This window comes from Perognathus longimembris, chromosome 23 (assembly GCF_023159225.1).
Source record: "Perognathus longimembris pacificus isolate PPM17 chromosome 23, ASM2315922v1, whole genome shotgun sequence".
In the NCBI taxonomy this organism is placed as follows: Eukaryota; Metazoa; Chordata; class Mammalia; order Rodentia; family Heteromyidae; genus Perognathus; species Perognathus longimembris.
The window spans coordinates 11956449-11979095 of record NC_063183.1 but is presented as its reverse complement, the minus strand read 5'-3'; the positions used below and the strand labels follow the sequence as shown (position 1 = coordinate 11979095).

The 22647-nt window shown below is 44.3% G+C and overlaps 1 protein-coding gene across 1 annotated transcript in view; it reads right to left on the bottom strand.

The window, feature by feature from the left end:
- Grin2a (glutamate ionotropic receptor NMDA type subunit 2A) overlaps positions 1–22647 on the bottom strand; it is a 279877-nt gene that overhangs the window by 89906 nt on the left and 167324 nt on the right. The window contains exon 3 of the mRNA XM_048332404.1: positions 5110–5224. Coding sequence (XP_048188361.1) covers positions 5110–5224 — 115 coding nt within the window. The remainder of the gene's footprint in view (positions 1–5109; positions 5225–22647) is intronic.

Sequence of the window (22647 nt, the reverse complement as noted above, 5' to 3'; positions counted from 1 at the left end):
TCCAGAGAGAGAAAGGAGAGTAGTGCCATTCTCAGAGGGTTGGAGAAAGCTCACTCGATCTCCCTTCTAAAATGTCCCTCTGCCTGTTACTCCCTGTGATGCCCCAATGAGGGATGTACCTTGGGCGCAAGGTAGACTTACACTGCACTTGGTGCCTATCACATCGTACCTGGGGGATCTGCAGCAGCCTGAGACCTCAGTGTTCAGGCTGGAGGCAGGAGTCAGAACACAACTGCATGGAAGGTTTTCCAAATGACTAATGAGATCATCAATGAAACACTGTCAGCATTGCACTTGACAATACAGATTCACTCTTGACAAATGCCAGGTGAAGTCATCGTCACTGACAGAGACACTGAGATGAAAGGAGCAGACTTGGTCCAGAGGAGGGTCAGCATCTAAGTCAAGATGAACACGCACACAAACAAAGACAGCTCAAGCTGCCGACGCTCCTACCCGCCTGCACGCAGGCCTGTGGAAAGCAGATCTTTCCCTAGGGCCTACCCAAATGTGGGGTTGCAGGTGTCCCCGGAGGAGAGGGAAGAATGCTCAAGGGCCAGGCACCCTGGGGAGCAGAGCAGGAGCAGGTGACAAGTGGGGACAAAGCTCTGATGCTGGGGCACAGAAGAAACAAGTGTGTCTGAGGACAGAAGCTAATGGGCTTGGCCTTGGATCCCAAAAGGCTGGGTGTCTGTGGGTTTTCCACGTGGGAAAGTGTCCCGATCTGCAAGTCCAGAGACTCGGAGATGGAGCTGGGCTGTAGGGTGGCCTCTGGCACTATCTCCATGCAGAAGGTGATTGAAACCCAGGGCAGCCATGAGAAAGCACATGGGACGGTGAGAATGAAGAACTGTAAACCCATCGGAGAAAGGGGGAGGGGGCTGCTCCTTGAGGAAGGCATTTGGAGAGCCTCCTCTGACCTCTAGAGCATCTTATTACCTTTAATTAAATCTTAATCTATGGGATGAGATGTTTGTGTTACTTTAGTGTGTATGTTTTATGTCCTACTTATATCTGAAATCAAAACTTCAAAACAAGCTTTAAACATCTTGCTTTAAATAGCTCTCTCAGTATATATCTGTCCTATAGCTAGTCTGGGATGTGTTAATTAGCATGATTTAGCCTTTCTACAATGTATGCATTACGTCAAAACCTCTTGTAGTATAATCGTGAATATATACAACTTTTTGATTAATTTAATAATCTAAGAGCCTGATCTGTATAGGCATTCTGGTGTGTGCTTAAATATGAATATATTTTCATTTCAAAATGATTATGACACTGAAAGAGTAAACAGAATTATTCTCAAAGTGTCTGTAGAGGAGAGGGCACAGCTAACAAGAAACTGCTTGGATGCTGAAATCCAGTTTCTCACTCAAGGCCCCACTCCAAGGTCTCTGTTCTGACCGAGACCATCCCCCGGTGACCAGGCCAAGGTCACTTCTGTCCTCTGCATCTTAGGATGGATCTCAGGCCAGCTGACGATATTGCAGGGTTGGCTCGGTTGTGAGCTGCTTGAGAAGAGGAATCGCTTCCTCCTCTCTGGACTGAAGCCCTGATCCCCTGGAGCTGGTGAGGGTCTTGATTAGACTGGCCTAACTGCTAATTGGCTTGCATCCAGGGTGTTATTTCCAAACATGTCTGGGAAGTCCTGGGCCCAGCAGGCTGCAAGATGAACAGAATCTCTGGGGAAAAAGGAGAGACAAAAGCACAGACACTGGATTTGCAAGAGAAAAGCCTGTTGAGCTCTGAGTCCTGTACGGGCGATGCCCAGGGGTAGAGAACTCAGAATTATCCATGCCAGTCACATACAAAGGCCTGACAAAAGGCAATCACCCCTCTGGGGGCTTCTCATGTTTTCTATGACACCCTCATTTCACGCTGCTGCTTCCCAGGCATCTGCAGTGCTGCCCCCTGCTGACCGGCGACCCTGCCTGTGGCGCTGGGGACATTAAGGATGAAAGGACTGGTGTTTACCTCCTCCTCCTTAGAGAGGGAAGCACAAGGAGCTGTTTCTGAGGCCCCCATCCCCTGTGAGACCTGGAGAACAGGCCAGCGATGGGGAGTTATTTGTACATTCTAAGCTCCCTCTGCAGCATCTTCCCAAGCCATGTGTTTGGGGAGATTGCTGTATTTGAACAGGAAGGTGAAGGAAGGGAAACTGAATATTGAAAGGCATTTTTGTCACTTTGGACACTAAATGCATCAAGAGCAGTTTTCTTTCATCCCATGCTGTCACCTGTACTACTATTCCCTTGCAAACCAGTTCCCTAGCAAGTGTGCCAGATGCAAAAGCAACACAGAAAATTCACAGGCGTGAGCCACGACTGACCCAGGACCCGCTAAACCCAACTGAGGAGAATGATTTGACAGCTCCAAAAGGAATCCTCAGAATTCACTGCAGTGTACTAGCTCTGCAGGGCTCAAATAATATAATTCTTTGGAAAGACCAAGTCAAAGCTGAACAAAATAAGTACCAGGAAATGGGTGCTTGCAAGAAATGGAGTGGGGCCGAGGAAAGAGAGGGGATAAACAAAGAGGGGAAGGGGAGGAGAAGGCAGGCAAAGGATTCATTATATGTACCACAAATGTAAGAAAAATAAGAGAAGGGGTGGGTTGAAAGGGGGTGAAATATTGAAGATGCATTGTATTCATAAATTGTTCTCTTAAATGGCAAAAAAAGAAGTTCCATACATATCCTACAAAATTAAGAAAAGATCTGAGATCTGTGGATCAAAGCCAGCCCAGACAGGAAAAGTCCATGAAACTTTTTTCTCCAATTCACTACCAAAAAGACAGAAGCAGAGCTGTGGCTCAAGTGGTAGAACGCTAGCCTTGAGCAAAAAGGGTTAGGGACAGCACCCAGATCCTGAGTTCAAGCCCTAGGACTGACACACTAATTAATTAATTAACTAACTAGTTAGTTAATTAAGTTGTATGGTCTAAGAGGTAACAAAAATTAGATCTTGAAAGATGGATAAAAATGATGAGAAACTGGGCACAAGTGGCTCATATCTACAATCTTAGCTACACAGGAGTCTGAGATCAAGAAGATTGTAGTTCAAAGCCAGATCACAAGACTCCATTACCAAAATAAACCAGCAAAAATCAAGATGTGTGACCCAAGTGGTAGGAGTACCAGCTGAGCAAGCTAGCTGAGTGAATACAAGGCCCTGAGTTCAAATCACACTTACCCCCCCAAAAAAAACCCACCAGATAGAACACAATATGGATAAATGAAAAACAGCATGTTCAAAGTCCCAAATGCATTCTAAACAACCCTGCACATTCACAGAGTCGTGGGCCACTTAGAAAGGAGGGCTACAGGGTGTACCGGAGGGAAGATAAAAGTAAAAATGAGGGGCCATTAACTAGAGGCAAAACAGAAAAGAGAGCCCTACTTTCTTTTCCATACCCACACTGCATCTCACCTCCTTTTGGGTCTTGTTCACAAACAGATTCTGCACATATCGAGTATACACTAATACATGACAGCTACTGAAGAAATGTGTGTTAAATAAATAAATGGACTTTTCAGTCTGTGCTTGGATGGATCACCGAAGTGATCACTAACCAATGACTATTTTTGTTTTTGTTTTGGTGCCAATACTGGGAGCTTGAACTTGGGTCTCACACGCTCATTCACAGTTAGCACTCTACTACTTCAACCACATTTCTACTTCCAGCTTTCTGCTGGTTAACTGGAGAGAAGATTTGTCTCTCTTGGGCTGGAGCTGATTCAGTCCTCAGCCTCTGGAGTAGCTAGGTTATAAAGGTGAGAGACATTGGTACACAGCCTATACCCAGCTTCATTGGCTGAGATGAGGTCTCTCAGGCTTTTTTGCCTTAAACTGTGATACTCCTGATCTCTTGCTCCTGAGTAGCTAGAATTACAGACAGGAGCCACCAACTATGACCCTATTCTTCAAAATTCTGATGTCTTTTTGTTATCACTCTGTCAGAAGTATTTTTCATACTTTTTATTGTTATTATAAAGGTGAAATACACAGGGGTTGTAGTCATATAACAGGTAAACAGTACCTTTCTAATATTTTCTGATGTATTCTTTACTTCATCATTGACATGAAGGTTGTTTAGGAACGTGTGGCCCAGTTTGGGAACTATGGAGATAATATGTTTTATGAGTGTCCTTTTTGCTGTTTTAATGCTGCTGTATTGGAGCACTTGTTTTGTGTCACCTCATTCTTTCCAAACACATTTGGAAACCCAGCCTGCTCTGGGGACTTTCCCTCGTGTCCTTGCTGGAATATGCACACGGTCACTGTAGGAGGTGAACGTTTTCCTACGCTTTTTTTTTTTGCCAGTCCTGGGCCTTGGACTCAGGGCCTGAGCACCGTCCCTGGCTTCTTCCCGCTCAAGGCTAGCACTCTGCCACTTGAGCCACAGCGCCGCTTCTGGCCGTTTTCTGTATATGTGGTGCTGGGGAATCGAACCTAGGGCCTCGTGTATCCGAGGCAGGCACTCTTGCCACTAGGCCATATCCCCAGCCCCCCTACGCTTCTTTTTCACCCTTTCCCTTCCAGGAACATGCCATGGCCGCCCCCAAAGGCAGTGCTTCCATTGGTAGAGCATTTTTGTTCCTCCTGATTCCCGTTAGCCTGAACCTCTCAGGCCACACCCGCCTCTTCCTCCTCCTCAGCTCTCTCGGGCCTCCTTCGCACATACAAAAAGGTAAGGTGAGTTTACTTAACAGAAGCCTAAGTGAAGGCGAATGCGAGGAGGATGGCTGTTTGGCAAAGGATGGAAACCGTGTAGATGCAGGAAGCCTGGGCAAACTGCGGAGATCATTGCTGGAGAGGCAACCCCAGCCACCATAGTGGCGCAGACCAACGCTGACAGCCTTTAAGCTCTCCCAATCCACCAGGACACAGGGACACAGATGGCAGCACCCCATCACAGGGTCTCCCCACAAAGCCTTTCCCCTGACCCTTACAACGTTCAGAGTGCCTTGCTCTGAAGGCATGCTTGGCTTAGGGAATGGAGCCTGGAGCTGGTCAATAGGAAGTGCTCTGGGCTGAGTATCTTGGTTCCTTTTCTGCCCGTGCTTCCCTTCCCTCCCCTGCACTGGGCATGCAGAAGGCTGCTCACCTTTTCCCACTCTCGGTCTTTGTTCAGCACAATCACCACCAGCCTGGGATGCACCTGGTAGCCTTCCTCGGTGAAGGACAAGTCTTTGCCGTCCCACGTCACATTGACCATAAATCTGGACAGAGGAAGAGAGAGGAAGACAGCATTTGAGGGAAGAATTAGAGAGGCGTCCACGCATGTGAGATGATCCACCATCCCGATGGCACTGATGACAGAGCAAATGTAGAGAGTATCTGCTCATTCTCATCCCATGGAGCTGCCATCTACACAGGACGGGCACTGTGCAGGCACTTGCTGCCTGACCAGGCACACTCTGTTGGATTGATTCTCAGAATCCCTCCTTCCCACCCCACCCCATGCAGACATTCATAATTGACTGTCTAACCCAGGGAAGGGAACCCTTCCAACCTGCCAGAGCCATAGTTATGGCTTCTTCAAGAAGAATCTGAGTGCATTTTCCATTCTGCTTTAACATGCTTCCCTGAGGGAAACTACTGGTAAACCACAGGACATTTTTCTGGTCAACCACAGAGCATTCAACAGCAAAGAGATGTTACCTACCTTTATTTATTATTCATTCAACAAATATTTATTAAGTATTTGCTATATATCAGGGCTCAGCTGGATAAGGAAGTGGACAGTGTCCCTGCTCTCGTGAAGTATAGAGTCTAAGGAGAGGGCAGTGATTAATTGGTTAATTACAGATCTATGATGCATGCTACCACAGAAAGAAGGGTGTGCAACCTGAAAATGAAATAGGTAACAGGTAAGGCTGAGAAGTGTAGTTTCATCTGACAGGTGAGTCAGCATTAATTAAGGAAAAATTAAGCAGACAAAAGGAACAGTACACAGAGAGGGCCTTTGGTGATACAGATAGATAAAGGTACAGGGAGGCCAAATGAGAGAGAGAGAGAGAGAGAGAGAGAGAGAGAGAGAGAGAGGACTTGATGCAGGAGGTGAGGCTGAGAAGCTGAATGGAGTCGCGTAAAGCCATGTTATAGTCTGCCTTTGTGAAGACACTGAAGGGTTTTAATGAAGGAGGTAACAGCCTGGTTCCATGATGTCACTTGAAGATTCTGTAGAGCATGAACAGGAAGGGTAGAATGGATACAGGGATGCCATTCATAGGGTGCTATCATTCTTGCAATCAAGGTGAAAGATAGTGGTGGCTTGGGCACTGGTTATGGCCAAAGAAGAAGAAGAAAAGCAGGTAACGGGAGAAGAGGCAGAGAAAGCAAACTGGGCCAAGGGGGGTTATGCAGCAGGCTTTTGTGCTGGATTCTCGGCGAAGACAGGCCCACAAGAATGACTCCTAGTGTCCAGCTTAGGTTGCAGCTAGCTTCTGGTCTGGGGACTTCCCTGATGGTAACATCTGCTTTATGGCACCTGTGCCCTCACCACTGCACAAAGTCACCATGGTGCAGGCAGGGTAGACTCAGAGTGTGATGGTAAAGGCATCCAAGAAAACATGGCTGTGGCCACTTAGCAAAGCCAGTAAATATAGCAGCGAAGGATGGAAGCATTCAAGACTGGGACAGACCCACGACAAGTACTATCCATAGAGACAGATCAGCTCAAGGCCTGCTGGGTAGGCCCTTAGCCCCCAAGGCAGCTGAGGAAGTGGAATGGTGAAAGAGGAGCATGGAGCTACCATGAATTCTACAAGGACAGACTGGCCTTGTGGGTCCATGTCCTCTGGCCCTCCCCAGTGCTGACCACATCACATCAAAGAGAACCAGGACTCCAGCAATAGTACTGATCTTGCATCTGCTCAGTGGACCATGCGGATCATTAAAAATTATGCTCATAAAGACAAGTTAATGACATGGAGAAAATGCTCATTACAATAATGTGAAGCAAGCAGAAAAGAGGATAAAAAACAGAGCTTGTCTGCACAGAAGGATTACAGGTATTTTCCATTTTCTTCTAAGTAGCCTTTCTTCTCCAAATTCTTTGCAATCAACTACCTTATCCCACAGAACAACTACCACCCAGCCATTCTAGGAGAGGCAAACTGTAATCACTATTCTATTTGATGCATTTAGGATATCTCTGATCATTAGGTAGAAAGGTATTCTCTTCACTCCACAACTACTTATTGTGGGTCTGTGATCTGTCAGACCTACCTGTGATTCCTGTAGATACAGAAATAACAATAAAAAAAAAAAACCCACAGTGTTTCTCTGCTCTCCAGCCCACGTTCTTACACCTCAGTGACACAGACACATCAACAATAGCACTTAGAATGCTGTTTGTGAACCGGTAGAGAGCAAGTGTGAGAAGTTAGAGCCTTGAGCGGGAAGAAGCCAGGAACAGTGCTCAGGCCCTGAGTCCAAGGCCCAGGACTGGCCAAAAAAAAAAAAAAAAAAAGTTAGGAAAACACAAAGGAAGAGGCCCTAACTCAACCTAGAGAAACGTGGGGAGCACTGGTGGGGAATGATGAAGAGTGAAGGGGCGGGAGAGGAGAAAAGCGTTCTTCTGACCAGAGGAGTCATCTGAGGCAAAGGAGAACCGACTGAAGGTAATGATACATTCAACGAGCAGCATGGTGAGGCTGATGGTCATGATATGTGCAGTGAGGTAGGCCTGGGAGAAGCTCTGATGTCTGATGATAAGGGTCCTTGTGTGACAAGTCAAAGCATCTGGACGTTGTTCAAAAGGTTTTAAGTACAAGATGTGAAAATTTCCTCCATGGTTGGAGGGAACTTCAACTTATTTTTAATTTTTTAAATTATTATTTTGTCGGTCATGGGGCTTGAACTTGGGGCCCGGGTTCTGTCCCTGAGCTCTTTTGCTCAAGGCCAGTGCTCTACCACTTTGAGCCACAATTCCACTTCTGGTTTTCCGATGATTAATTGGAGAGAAGAGTCTCACAGATGTTCTTGCCCTAGCTGGCTTTGAACCACAATCCTCAGATCTCAGCCTACTGAGTAGCTAGGATTAGAGGTGTGAGCCACTAGCACCTAGCTTCAACATATTTTATTAATGACTTAAACAAAACCCACTGTCTAGATAACAAACTGCTTCTCATGCTCCTCCTTCCCTTTGAGGCTTCCTGGCTGGCACGGGCTGAGCTCAGTGGGTATGGTCCAGATGGGTTCATCATGTAAGGGGCATGCCACGCACAGCTCTTTTTGAAAAATTGGCATGAGCTAGGGGGTTAGAGGAAAGCTGGACTCTAGTCTGGTCTAATTCCTCTGTGTCATCCGGCTCTGGGACTTAAATTAGGTTGCTGCTATTTTCCTATCAACTATTTTGGTTTTGTTCTTTGGTTCTGGTCCTATTTCATTACCAGGCACCCTGTAGGGACCCAGTTAACACTTGGTGGTCAAGTATATTGACAAAATACCATCCAAAATGACACCCATCCATTGATTCTGGATCAATCATTCCATCCATACACTGACCAGAATATCCCCACATCCATTAACACCATCTTTTCATCCATCCATCCATCCATCCATACACACACACACACACACACACACACACAGAGTCATCCACCCTATTGTCAACAGAAATGTTTGACTACCTACTACATACCATATCATACTCTATACCAAGAACTTTGAGAAGAAAACAACATAGAATAATCATATAGTTTTCAAGATGCATATAGGGAGAGGGGCATAAATACCTGCAATAAAGGGTATTAAGTACAAACACAGAGATATCATTAACTAAGTTACAAGAGCATAGGAAAGTAATGGCCAGTCCTATTGAGATTATAGGGACAGAATCAGCAAATAAGGTGGAAGATGTTTGGGCTGTGTTGGAAAGAAAGAACAAATGGGCAGGCAAGAAAGGAAAAGACCTATTGTAAACCTGCAAAGTCAAGGGCAGAGAACTATGAAACTTTATGATGAATCTGATGAGACAGAATTGGCTCAGGAGGGTTGGGATATGGGGAAGATGGAGGAAGTAATTTGGGGAGTGAAGTAGGCTAGAGATGTAAGTGTATCACCAGCCTCACTAATGGGCCTATATCCATCCTCAGTTCACTGATGGTGGAGGTCTGAAGAGCAAGAGTAAGTCTCAAGAGCAGGGAAATGAATACACAAGGCTTTGTAGTCATCAGTGGCAAAAGAGAAATCAAAGAAAGCAGCCCAGCATGCAACTTCAGTGGAATGCACAGTTCATGGAATTCTAATATAAAAACCAGAGACAAAGGCAACCACTGGTGTTCAACTGACTTTGTAGAAAATTAGTCACCCAGTCATTCTCTGAGCTTCCCAAAGCACATTGTTAACACGGCCAATTCATGGAGGTTATTTCTTCGAAACAGGTTTTATTTCTCCAACGAGGTTTCAGTTCTCTAACGATTAATAAGGTTTACCGAATGCCCCCAAATGTGGGTACAATAATAAAAAAAACATTTAGTAAGTTATCAAGAGGTTGGAAATATCCAGGTTGGTATCTTCTTGGAAAAGATACATGTTACACAAGACAATATATGGGAAATTAACAGTACGACTCAAGAGGGGTGACTCGGAGGGAGGGAAGGTGAGAGAAAAATGAGGGAGGGGGTAACAAGTATGACAAGAAACATACTCATTATCTTACATATGTACATCACCTTGACAATAAAATTAAAAATTTTTTTAAAAAGAAGATACACGCTGGTGGTTGAATCTTCAATGTCCCCAGAAGTCTACGTGTTAAAGGTATGGATCCCAAGGTGATTTTTATTGGCGGTGATGAGCCTTTTCAAAAGGTGTGGTTTAATGGGAGTTGTTTAGGTCACTGGGGGTGTGTCCTTAAGAGAGTCTCAGAGCCACAGCCCCTTCCTCTCTTCTTTGACTCCTGGCCATAAGGCAAGAGGTTTTGCTCCTCTATGTGCTCCCGCCATAGCGTATTACACAGCCCAGCAGTGAGTATGCTCAAGCACAGACTGGAACCAAACGCACCAATCTAAACCTTATTTTCTCTTGATAAGCTCATCACCTCAGGTATCTGTGACAGTGACAGAAAGCTGACTAACACTGAGATCAGGCAACCATTTGGATTTTGACACAGGCCCTGGGGAGAGTTATTCACAGGTAATGGATGTCACAGGAACTGGATGTCACCGTTATTGTTTTACTCAAGAAGCCAGACAGTCCTGGTGGCCATCTTTCTTGGCATTTGCTCCTTGAATATATTTAAACATCCTTCAGTTTCCCATCCCTATTTTCCTGGCTCGCTTTGCTTTTCTTCAATCAGATAGAATAATCAGGGTGACTATTACTTAGAGTCCATCAATCTTCTTCAGAACGTATGGGAAGATTCACTGGGAATTGTCATGTTCCAGAATGTTCTGTGTTCCTTTAAGATTCAATATTCGGGGCCAGTGAGTGACTCCATACATTCACTGTTAATGTTGTCTCTTTTTATCTACTTTATAGTCTTCAATCCCTTGGGAGGAAAATTTTTTTTAGATACTAACAGAAATTTTTGCTGAGCAGTAATTTCATTATGAAATTGGCAAGGAGCAATACCTATTACCTTCAATTCCCCCATCCAATTTCTAGGAAGGACAATCCATATTTTCTTGGGCTTTCTTCTCATTTAAATTTGCCCCAGAGCAAACTGCTTTACCATTGTACTGTGCATTGCTTGGTCTCCATTACCACCTGCTGGGTGCCCATGTTAACAGTAAAATCTTATCACTGTTTTGCTTATCTCTCAAAGACTGATTATAAACCTTTACTGATCAGACAAAAAAAAATACTAGAAAATTCCAGCTGCTGCGAGGCTCCAAATTACATCTTCAATATTCCCAGCAGGAGCAATAAATGCATGAAAGCAGGCTGGCAAAATATTGGAGCTGGGGAAGTGTTAATGATTTGCCAAGGTCCGCTTCTGTGTTGCTGCCACGCATGGGTGGTAACTCCACCATGCCTAACAGAAATACATAAACACAGGTGCCATATATTTCATACATATCTGAGCTGTAGGTTGATGAGGATGAGGTCCAGACAAAATAAACACTATTCTTATGTTTTGTCCTGTATGATGGATTGATATACCGTGATCTAGGTAACAAAGGAAAACAGATAGGACATATTTTTCGGTGTTAAAACTGGGAAGAAATTGGTTTGGAAGTGCCAAGTGCTCCCTAGACCCACACTGTCTAGAGCAGTCATGTCAGCCTTAGGTGACTGCGGGTACCTGAGTCTGCGGTCTGTCTGAATTAAAATGCATCACAAGAATAAAACCAACACACTGCATCTGGGAAAGTGTCTGTTAAAAAAAGGGCAAAAATCACATACGTCATGTGATTGATTTGAACTCTGTTTTCATATCAAAACGACTTAGACATGTTGGGTTACATAAAATACAGCATTACAATTAATTCCATCTGCTATTCTTTATGCTTTTAGGTGTCACTAGAAATAGTTCTATGAGTTTCTGCCGTATTTCTACTGCAGCTGTTCGAGGTTCTCTTTGGGTTTTTGTTATCCAGCAGATGGAAGAAGGCAGCAAAGTCACCTACCTAACACATTGCATTTCTCAGGAATACCCTCTGGGCACAGAGCTGGTACTCAATAAATACCAATGCGAAGGCTAAGAGGCTGGATTGTCATTCCTCTGTTATTGAAGTATGATGAGATGGAGGCAAGAGGAGTCTCTGTCAATTGCCTTACCTTGGGCATTGTCCTCTACATTCTCTTTCCTCCTCTTCCATCTTTGTAAAAATGGCTTGTAAACTAGTTATGGATCTTGATATACTTAACCTAACAAATTAATAGTGCACATGTTGTCTAACAAATAGTACAGTTAACAATGATGTCAAATTCACATGTCATTGTCATTATTTTCCCACTCCATCACATTTTCACCTCCTGTTACCATGCAGCTCGGTCTTTGGAAAGCCATGTAGTGATTTTTTCAGTGTCCCACTCTCCATCAAAACCCAGCCCCTCCTGGCCTTGCATAAGCGCCTTTAACTTTTGCTTCAAATATCTCATTCTTCCACATTTCTGTTTTAGCTCTTCTGCCTTATAAGTCTCCTTTAACTTCCCAAATCTGATTATTTGAAATGTTCTCTCGACATATTTATTATTTGCTATTTCCCCCGTGGACTTTAATTCTCTTTCATCAATGACACTGTAACCCATTGAGCGTGCCTCAATTTGGGGTTACTTTTCCATCTGTTTTGCCATCTTCCAAGTTCCCAGGGCCATTTCATGACTCACACGGTCCCTCAAATGCCTCCTCCTCGGGTGTTAGAGTGTTTTCATTCGTCATTTAATGTACATGACTTTGAAAACAGAGTCACTGTTTTCTATAATCTCTTCTCAAATCTCTAGGCACTGTCATTTGAAGATTTGTGTGCTCTTTCTAGCTTTCTCCTGGTGGTCAGATCCCTTCAACCTTGATAGCTGTGTCTCGCAGTACTCTCTCTCTCTCCTTCCATTAACTATTCCTCATGGATAGAGGGGTGTGTGTGTGTGTGTGTGTGTGTGTGTGTGTGTGTATGTATGTATGTGTTGGCAAAGTGTTCATCTAGCATGTGTGAGACCCTAACTTGACTCTAGCACTGTTGAAACAAACCCAAAAGGACTCCTCATGGGCAGGAAGGAATCTGCATTCCTCCTCTGGGACAACCACTTTGTGGTTTTACCAATATTTAGTCCTCACAACACACCTCTCCCTTTTTCTCCTTTCCTCCAAAGCCCCTGTACCTTGCATGATCTCTTCCCAGCAATCTCCGGATGACTATTCTTTCCTCCCTGCTCCTATTTGTGCACAATCTCATAGACTCATTGGTGGTTTCCCGATTCTCCCTCTTCACCACCAAACAATCACCAAATGTATAACAGCAAAGCTGAACTGTAAAGGTCAAGACAGAATTTAATAACTCTACACACAGATCTGATTCTCTAGGCTAATATCATCCAAGCCAGACACAGAAACGACAGTATAAAGAAAAAGGATTAAAAAAAAAAAACAGTGTTGTTTTTTTTTTAAAGGAATGTCGTTTAGTCTTCCAACAAAACTTCTATTGTGGCCATTTGAAAAAGTTAATAATGTTTGTTGTCTCAACTGAATAATATTGTGTTTCAAAAAAAAAAGAAAATGGGATCCTTTTCAATTTTTGAACTATTAAAACTCTAAAACAAGTAGTAGAATGGGTATTACAGTCAGAATTTAAAGGTGTTTGTTGAGGGCTGGGGATGTGGCTCAAGTGTTAGAGCACTTGCCTAGCAGACATCAGGCCCTGGGTTCAATCTTTGGGGGTAGGAGGTTTTGGTTTAATAAGTGAACAAAGAAATGAGCAAACTTAGATCTCAAGGGTGTTCTTGTACATTTGTTGTTTCTTTTCAGCGAACCAACCATGAAAAATTTATTCTATAAAAACCACTGTTTAGTTTTCTGTTATTCTTTTTACCAGTCCTGGGTTTTGAACTCTGGACCTGGGCAATGTCCCTGAGCCTCTTTGTGCTCGAGGCCCGTGCTCTACCACTTGAGCTACAGCTCCACTTGTGGATTTTTCTGATTCATTTATTGGAAATAAGAGTCTCACAGTCTTTCCTTCCAACCTCGATCCTCAGTTCTCAGCCTCCTGAGTATCCAGGATTATAGACGTGAACCACTGGTACCCCGCTTACTGTTTAGTTTTGATATCTGTTTTATTGAGTTATTAGAAGCTTCAGTGGCTATCAGGAAAGTAGCTTTAAAAAGAAAAGTTAAATTCCATCTTACTATTGTTCCTTAGTGTGGGGTTCTCTCAGGTACCACGAGAGGGGAACCTGGGAATTCTGGGTAGTATTTATGATACTCCCACAGTAGAACTAAATGAATCACCATTAACCTTTAGTACCTCGCCTATCCATTCAGAACTGGCTGCCATGAAAGTCAAAAGAACCTGCTCACAATAAGCGTCCAACTTTTCAGATCAGATGTCAGTGAGGTCACCACCTACCTAGAGTGTGCCCAGTCACCTGTGCCTCTGCTACCGAATTACTCAACCCCTCAAAGGGGCACATGTGTATGGATATCACCTCCCTCCCCACCTCCAAAGAAGAGAGAGAATAAAAGTGAGATGATATGAACCAACTGACACACTCAGGGTCTGATTTTTTTTTATTCAAGAATTTCTGCATCTCTCCCATATTGGAAAATAGGAGTCACGAAAGTAAAGGTTTTGTCTGCATTGTTTGCAGCTTTATCTCCTGGACACAAGCTGTAACCGACTCTGGCCCGGAGTGGATAAGCAATGCATATTCATTGTGTGAACTAAAGTCTTACTTCTCTCTTTTGTTGTGGGTTTTGTTTTTTTTTCCCTCTTTGACAATGAGACCTATTTATTCATCAGAGTATCTACCTGGGCTCCGGGAATCACTAAGAATCTGAGAATCAACTCAAAAGCAGAGAGAAAAGGTACATGCCAGTGGGACTCTGGGACTCCAACCTCACTGTACATCTTTAGTATATTGGACTTTTTACAAGATATTATTTGGAACAAATTTAAATGCATGCATGTATGCTTCTGTGAATTTACATGTATGCATGTATATAATATACACGCATATAAATATATGCATGCAACCCAGGGATGAAACTTAGGGCCTGTATATGCTAGGCAAATGCTCTACTACTGAGCTACATTCCCAGGCTACTACTTCTTAAGTTAATTTTAAAAAACACGGGGTGCCAGTGGTAGCTCATGCCTATAACCCTAGCTACTCAGGAGGCTGAGATCTGAGCATCATGGTTCAAAGCCAGCCCAGCAGAGAAGTCCCTGTGAGACTCATTTCCAATTAACTACCCAGAAAAAGCAGGAAATGGTGCTGTGGCTCCAGTGGTAGAGTGCTAACCTTAAGCACAAAGAGGCTCAGGGACAAAGCCCAGGCCCTGAGTTCAAACTCCAACACCATCAAAAACCAAAAAAAAAAAAGACACAAAGCAATCAAGATACTTTTCCTCCACATTGCTAGAGAAAAAGAATCCTGGTATCCAAATGAAGGCCCAGAATCTTGTCCCACCTGCCTGCAAGTGAGAACAAGTACATAAAAACAAGAGATTAGAGTGAATTTAGCTTGTAATATGCATTGACTGTTGTACACAATACTTTCCATATGTTACCTGAGTGCCCACTCTTAGTACTAAGTGTGGATTTCTCCTTTCTCCAGAGAGAGGCCAGAGGCTCACAGGGTTTCTTAATGGTATGAAAGACTACACTATAGGCCAGAGACCTCTGATTGCCTGTCAGTATCTTTTCTCATCTCTCCTCTTCGGCCTTAGGACTGGAAATTCCCATTTTTAGTTACCCATAGAACATTAATGATAAAGTCTAGATTTCCCAGATACTCTATCATGTGACTATTTTCTGGCTGAAAGGAGATGATAAGTATAAATGACAGAGATTATCTTATAGGGCGACCTAAGCCCATGTTTGTTCCTCCTCCTCCTGGTTGCAATAAAGGCACAGAGAGTAGAGTTCTAGCAGCTATTTTAGAGCATGAAATGAAAGCCATGGGCAGAGTCACAAGATAAAAGGAGTCCAGGTCTCCGAAAGCATGGAGCACCATGCCAGCCCTGCATCTCCTTGGTGTTCTATTTATTTATTTTTACACCAGAGAGAATTCAAAATCTCTCTTCTTTAAGCATCCAGATGCCATGTTTTGGACTGTCTGTCATCTTAAAATAAAATGTGACTGGCGGAAGTGGTAGCATGACTGACTATTCAAACTGAAATCTCTTGGATTCCTACCCTCTGAATGAAGCCAGGCCCCCTCCCATTCAGTCTACCCACAAAACCGGCACTGTCTCTGGAAAATAGGGGACTGGCTTCATAAGCCCCTTGCTTCCTTGTAGCCCTGCAGTGTTTCCCTACCCTCATCTCCTTTCACACATGCACACACAGCACTTTGCTCTGTCCACAGAACAGATTTCCCACAGGAGATCCTTCCCAACTTCTCCTCTTCAATCTAGACCCTGTGCCTTTTCCCAGCTTTGTTGTCAGTGTGTTGTTCCACTTTATAGATAACCCAATGATCCCACCCTTAGGCACTTAGCCTAAAGAAGTAAAATCTTACAGTCATGTAAAACCTGTAAGAACATAGTCATAACCTCTCTGTTTATAGTGATAATCTTATAAAAACAACAACAACACACCTTATATGTCCTTCCTGTGACTTTGTGACTCTAAGTAACCTCAAGCTTCATTTCTGCCAGAGGGTCTTTCCTTCCCTTGGCTCTTTTAAAAAAAAAACAAAAACCATACCCCCCAGGTGAGCCCTCAGCAATACACAGCCCGGCACTGTTCTCTAAATGAATATGGTCTCACAGGGAGCAAAGAGCAGGGTTCCGCTCCAGTCCTCTAAAGCCGTGCTGGGAGGAACACAGCGCATGCACCAAGTACCAACTGGACTCGAAAAGCAATGTACTGATGTCCACCCCACATCACACCAAACACAAGTCTGAGTGGTGACAAGCCTGGTCATGTGACTTTCTTCATGTTATTTCGGGCATTTATAATTCCCTTATGTCCCTCTCATCACACTTACTGGCTGCACCTCCAGATCATCTCAAAAGTCACCTCCCTACAAGTACCACCTGACCCCTTCCTTCAAGGTAAATATTTCCTCTTGCAACTGCAATCCCTATTTGCTCATCTCTTAAGATGAACGGTCCTTATTTAAATCAGTCCTCCCCCATCAGTAGATTAAAGAAACAGACACCTCTTGTTTATGACCCTTTACTACTAACTGCCAAGACAACTTTGGAAAAGAAGCACAAACCTCCGAGGATTATGATATGGAAGAGTTCTGAGACAAGTGTAATTTTTGGCCTACACAGCAGTATCGCCTCTAAGGGCAGGGTAGTTTGTAACCCGGTAGTTTGACCTCTGGGAAGCTACACAGCAGAGTGACGAGCATATTGAGAGTGAGGTAGACTGGTGTTTATTTCTTCTCCTGGCTCCCCAGATGCCTCAAAGAATCCCCACTGTTCTCTACCGGGACTGTTATCACATTTTCTTGGGTCCCAGTTTCCCTGTATACCTCTTCCACGGTCACATTAAGCCCCACCTGCCATCTATATATTTCTAAACTCCACGTCTGTTCATGTACAGCCCTTCTCAAGAACCCGAAAATGCTCCCCATTGTCCAAAACTAATATCTAAGCTCCTTAGCCAACCTTACCTTGAAGATTCCAACCTTCCTTGCTCTCTCGCTGTTCTTTATGTATTGTGCAGTGGAGCAAACCCAAACAACTCATGATGTCTCGCGAAAGCCTGTGGCTTCTCACTTCATGCCTTTTGTTGCTAGTCTGAGAAAGTAATAACAGCTCTTCGCAGACAAAAGACCCTCTCCTACCCGCAAGTGCGGCCACAGTGGCTCAGGGACGGGCACCTCGCCGAACCTTGTCCAATAAGATTCTATCTCTGATAATGTTCTGCTGCTGGTTGGAGGGGTTCTGTCTTCGACTGAAAGCACACAAAGCAATGAAACAATGCTTACTTAGAAGACTCTCCCAGTTATCTCATCGAAGAAAACAATAATGGGGAGGAGAAAGAGAGAGGAAGACAGACAGACAAAGAAAGCTGCAAGGGCTGGGGATATGGCCTAGTGGCGAGAGAGCTTGCCTCGTATACATGAGGCCCTGGGTTCAATTCCCCAGCACCACATATACAGAAAACGGCCAGAAGTGGCGCTGTGGCTCAAGTGGCAGAGTGCTAGCCTTGAGCAAAAGGAAGCCAGGGACAGTGCTCAGGCCTGAGTTCAAGGCCAAGGACTGGCCAAAAAAAAAAAAAAAAAAAAGCTGCAAATACCATTCGAACCTGGATTTTACAATGCCAAGATCACTTTATTCTTTCAGACTGAGTGAATCAAGTCCTTTCTGTTTTTCTTTTAAGCTGATAAGAGTTTGTTTCCTATCATTCCAAGTCACAAAGTCACAAGAAGGATATTTAAGGTTTCTTATAGGATGATCAACTATAAATAGAGAGGCTATCACTATGTCCTTACAGGTTTTACATGACTGTAAGATTTTACTTCTTTAGGCTAAATGCCTAAGGGTGGGATCATTGGGTTATCTATAAAGTGGAACAACACACTGACAACAGCGAAATGAACCACAGGAAGCACAGAAAAACCCCGATGAATCTCAAAGGCATTCTGTTAAGTGGGAGCCATGATCCTCAAAAGTTCATATACGTATGATTCTATTTCATAAGCACTGTCCAACAAGCAAGCTACAGAAACAGAGAACACAGACTAGAAAGTGTGGGAGTGTGACTCTCGATGCATAGTAAAGGATGAGGAGATGGTGGAATGAGCCTGTTTCCTGACCCACCTGTTCCACGTGGGTTCGCCAGACACTTCAACCCTGTGAGGAATCACCTGATATACAGGGGAGAATGAGGGAAATATGTGCTTCGGCCCACAGTTTCAAAGGGTTCAGTCCACGACCAGCTGGTTCCATTGCTCTGGGCCAGAGCGAAGTGGCACAGCACACCTCAAGGCAGCCGGGAACACAGTGGAAGGGACTGGACACCGACCAGGCATAACCTTTGGAACCACACCCCCAGGGACCTAGTTCCTTTCTTCAGGTTTCACACCCTCCCAAAATATAACACCAAGGGGTGACCAAGGGTCCAGCCCTTGAGCCAGAGTCAAATTACTAACACAAGGTGTTAAGATTCATACAATCACCAGGCACAGCAGCTCCCGCCTTTCATCTCAGATGCTTGAGAGGTGGAAAGCAGGTCACAGGTCAAGCCCAGGCATAACAGTTAGCAAGATTCCTTCTCAACTGGTAGCTGGAAAAAGTGGTGTGCGCCTGTTATCCCAGTGACTCAGGGAAGCACCAACAGGACCATCACAGTCCAGTCATAAAGGAATGCCCTATCTTGAAAATAAACCACGTAAAATGGGACTGGCAGTGTGGGTCAAAGGGTAGAGTATCTGCTTACTGAGCAGAGGGCCCTGAGTTCAAACTCCAGTACTGGCAATAAAAGAAAAGAAAAAACATGCATACATCCTACACTCAATTCCCCTGCATATTATTCTTTCAATTAAACGAAGTTTTCATTAGACAAACCAGGTTACGTTTTTGGTGTTTTTTTTTTTTAATATTTAATTAAAAAGGAAGATCTTTCTCCCCTAAGCATTCAGATCCTCCAAAGCTGAGCAGATTCACCTTCTTCCCAAAGGACCACTGAGCTTCCCCCTCCCATCATCATGCCTCAGAATTCTCTGCATCTCCCTTTCCACCTGCAGTGCTTTGCGGAGTGCTTCACACTCACACCTCCTTTGCTGGAGGGTGAACTCCCGGGGAACAGGACCCGGGCCTGACGCTTCACCACGTGCCCTTATTCTGCACAGTGTCTGGCATATGGCGGGCAGTCAGTGCCCATTTGTTGAATGAACAGGAACAGATTTTCATCTGGCCAGTGCATGAGTCCTCAGCAGTGTGGAAAACGTCCCGGTGCGCTGGATGGCACCGCAGAACCATCAGGATAGAGTTAAATATGTCCTGTCCTAAACAGCAGACTAAACGCTGCCCAGTCTTGTAATGAAACTCGACAGCCCTATGTAAATTCAGCAGTCACAATGTTTCACATCTTGCCATGCATTTTTGGTGTGGAAATGTGTGTCTCTCTTCCCCCCCCACATGCACACACACAAAAGACAACCTTGCCAGCTCAGTGCTGCCCAGATATTTACATCTTCCCCTATAATTGTCAAGACCACCCAATGAGCAGAATAACAGCTGGGTCAAGGAAGGCAGGTTTCTCTCCACCCCACCCTCCCGACCCATGGTAATCCTTCTTTATCCATGGTTTTGATTTTTGTGGTTTCAACTACATATATGGCCGATCACAGTCTGAAAATATTAAATCGCATCATGAAGTCTCCTGCTATTCTCCTTAAGCCCCACCCAGATGTGAACCATCCATCCATCCAGGCAGCTAGTGTATCCACACTGTATTTGATGCCCACTCAACCCTATCATATGACTCATGACCTGAGATTACAGAGGCCAACAATCGCCCTAGGGTGGTAACCTCAGGCCACTTCTTAATGCCATGTCATCTCTTCTACCATCTCACATATCACCAACATAGAATTACTATAATACAGTAAGGTTGGGGGAAGGGGGACTGTTCATGGGGCTTGCCCTCAGGGCCTAGGCTCTGTCCCAGAGCTCTTTTGCTCAAGGCTAGTGCTCTACCACTTTGAGTCACAGCTCCACTTCCAGTTTTCCAGTGGTTAGCTGAAGATAAGAGTGTCACAGACTTTCCTGCCTAGGCTGGCTTTGAACCTTGATCCTCAGGTCTCACTCAGCCTCTTGTGTAGCTAGGATCACAGATGTGAGCAACTGGCACCCAACTAGTAAGGTATTTTGAGAGACCACATTGACATAGCCACCACCAGCCCTTTTTTTACAGAGTTCTTATAATTATTCTATTTTATTAATGATTGTTAATATCTTCTTGTACCTAATTGACAAATTAATTTTATCACTGATATTTGTGTATACATAGAGGGGAAAAAAACCCATGTTGTATATAGGGCTCAATATTTCTTGAGGTTGTAAACATTCACCAGGGTCTAGGAATAAAACCTGTATAATAAATGATAAAATAATGCCGCCTTTAAAAAAAAAAACTATAGTTCCTCTTCCTGTTCATTTTCCACTTCATCTCACTTGAGATGAGGTATCTCTACTTAACCCAGACTGGCCTTGAGTTCACCGTGTTCCTGACCAGTTCACCAAATGCTGGGATTATAGGCATGCGCCACTATGCCTGGCTTCCAAATAGCTTTAAATGGGTTTTATGACTTGTAATTGTACAACTGAAGATAAATAACTGTGAGGCAAGGAAGAGGAAGAAGAAACAAAGGAGTTGAAAAGAGAAGGAAAAGCTAGGAAAGAAAGGAAAAAGCAGAGAGAAGTAAAGGACACCAGTAGGGCTACCTGAAAACAAAACAAAATGGAGCTCGAGGGAGAGCAGGGCTCTTGCATAAAGCTGGCCAGGGCTCTGTGGGAGGAGGTCCTCCAGTCAAAGGGAGCAGGAGAGAGTGGCAGGATGGAGCCAGGCCAGAGCAGGAGAGCAGCAAACAGGAAGGGGAGTGGGGAGGAGAGGCACCACGCTGCCTGTTGGCGCCTGGCCCTCCCTGGTGACACTGGGAAAGTAGGTCAGTTTCAGAGCTGGCTGGGGGGGGGGGGGGGGGGCGGGGAGATGGACGGTCAGCCAGGACTACAGTGAGCAGGAAGCGAGGAGGCCAAGTTGGAGGTGACTTGAGCAGAGGAGCGGGGAGATGAAGAGCTTTACCATCTCTAAGACTGACCTCTCTGGTGGGCCTTGCTCCTAGTCATGTGGGGGGCAGCTGTGGTGTCTAGCAGAGTGGATGGAAGTCACCTGTGGCTGCTGAGCATTGAAACGTTAACAGCGAAACTGGAGAAGTGAGTTTCCAGTTTGATTTGCTTTTCATTAAATTCAAATTCAATAGCCACATAGGAGCCATGGCTATTACATGGGTTCAGAAAAGAGCTGTGATTTTCGGGCCAGGAGGAAGTGATAGCAAAGAGGTATCAAATGCCTTTTATGTGTTCTGACATGCCTGAAGTGGACTGTAGGTGCATGTACATGGGTGGCTTTGAATACCGCATGGGTGAGCCTTGTTGTTTTAATTAAGTCAGATGTTTGCATGCATATTTGAAGAATGGAGCTAGCAGCTCAAGCCCATTACTTCATAGGTATCATTGCTAGGAAACAGGCTATGATGGAACTTTATGGCTCTAAAAAATAAGTTAGTTAAACAAAAAAGCATTGTGTGAAAAACATCACGGACAGTTTACTGATATGACAAAAGGGATACATAGGATAGAAATAGAAATAGATAATGTGTGGGCATTCATGCCTGGCTTCTTTCACTTATGAAGTGTTTGCAAGGGCCATCTGTGTTGAAGAAGATATTAGTGTTTCATTTCTTTATGGCTGAATAACATTCTATTGTACAGATTTGCCACATTAAATTGATCCAGTTGTCTATGAGAGTGTTTACACTCTAGCTATTATAAATAATGCTTGTATAGACATTCATGAACAAAGTTTCACTTGCATAAATTTTGTATGATTTGCCACAATAAATTTGTTCTTAAAAAGAAGAAAGTAAAGTCAGGTGCCAGTAGCTCATGCCTGTAATCCTACCTATGTAGGAGACTGAGATCTGAGGATTGAGGTTCAAAGCAAATTCAGGCAGAGAAACTCTATGAGCCTTTTCTCTCCAATTAACCACCAAAAAGTTAGTAGTGGATCTGGGGCTCATGTGGTATAGTACTAGCCTTGAGCAGAAAAACCTAAGGGATAGAGCCCAGGCCCTGAGTTCAAGCCCAGTTTCCAGCACATAGGTGTGCACATGAGCGTGCACACACACAGACACACACACACACATTAGATGGTCAGACAGATGTACTCTGAGCTCTGAGAAGTAGTGTACATAAAATATGCAGAGCATGGAACACAGTATCTGGAGAATAAACATTAAGTGGAGTGAGCTGGGCCAAGAGCAAGTGCTATTGAATTCACATGTGAAAAGA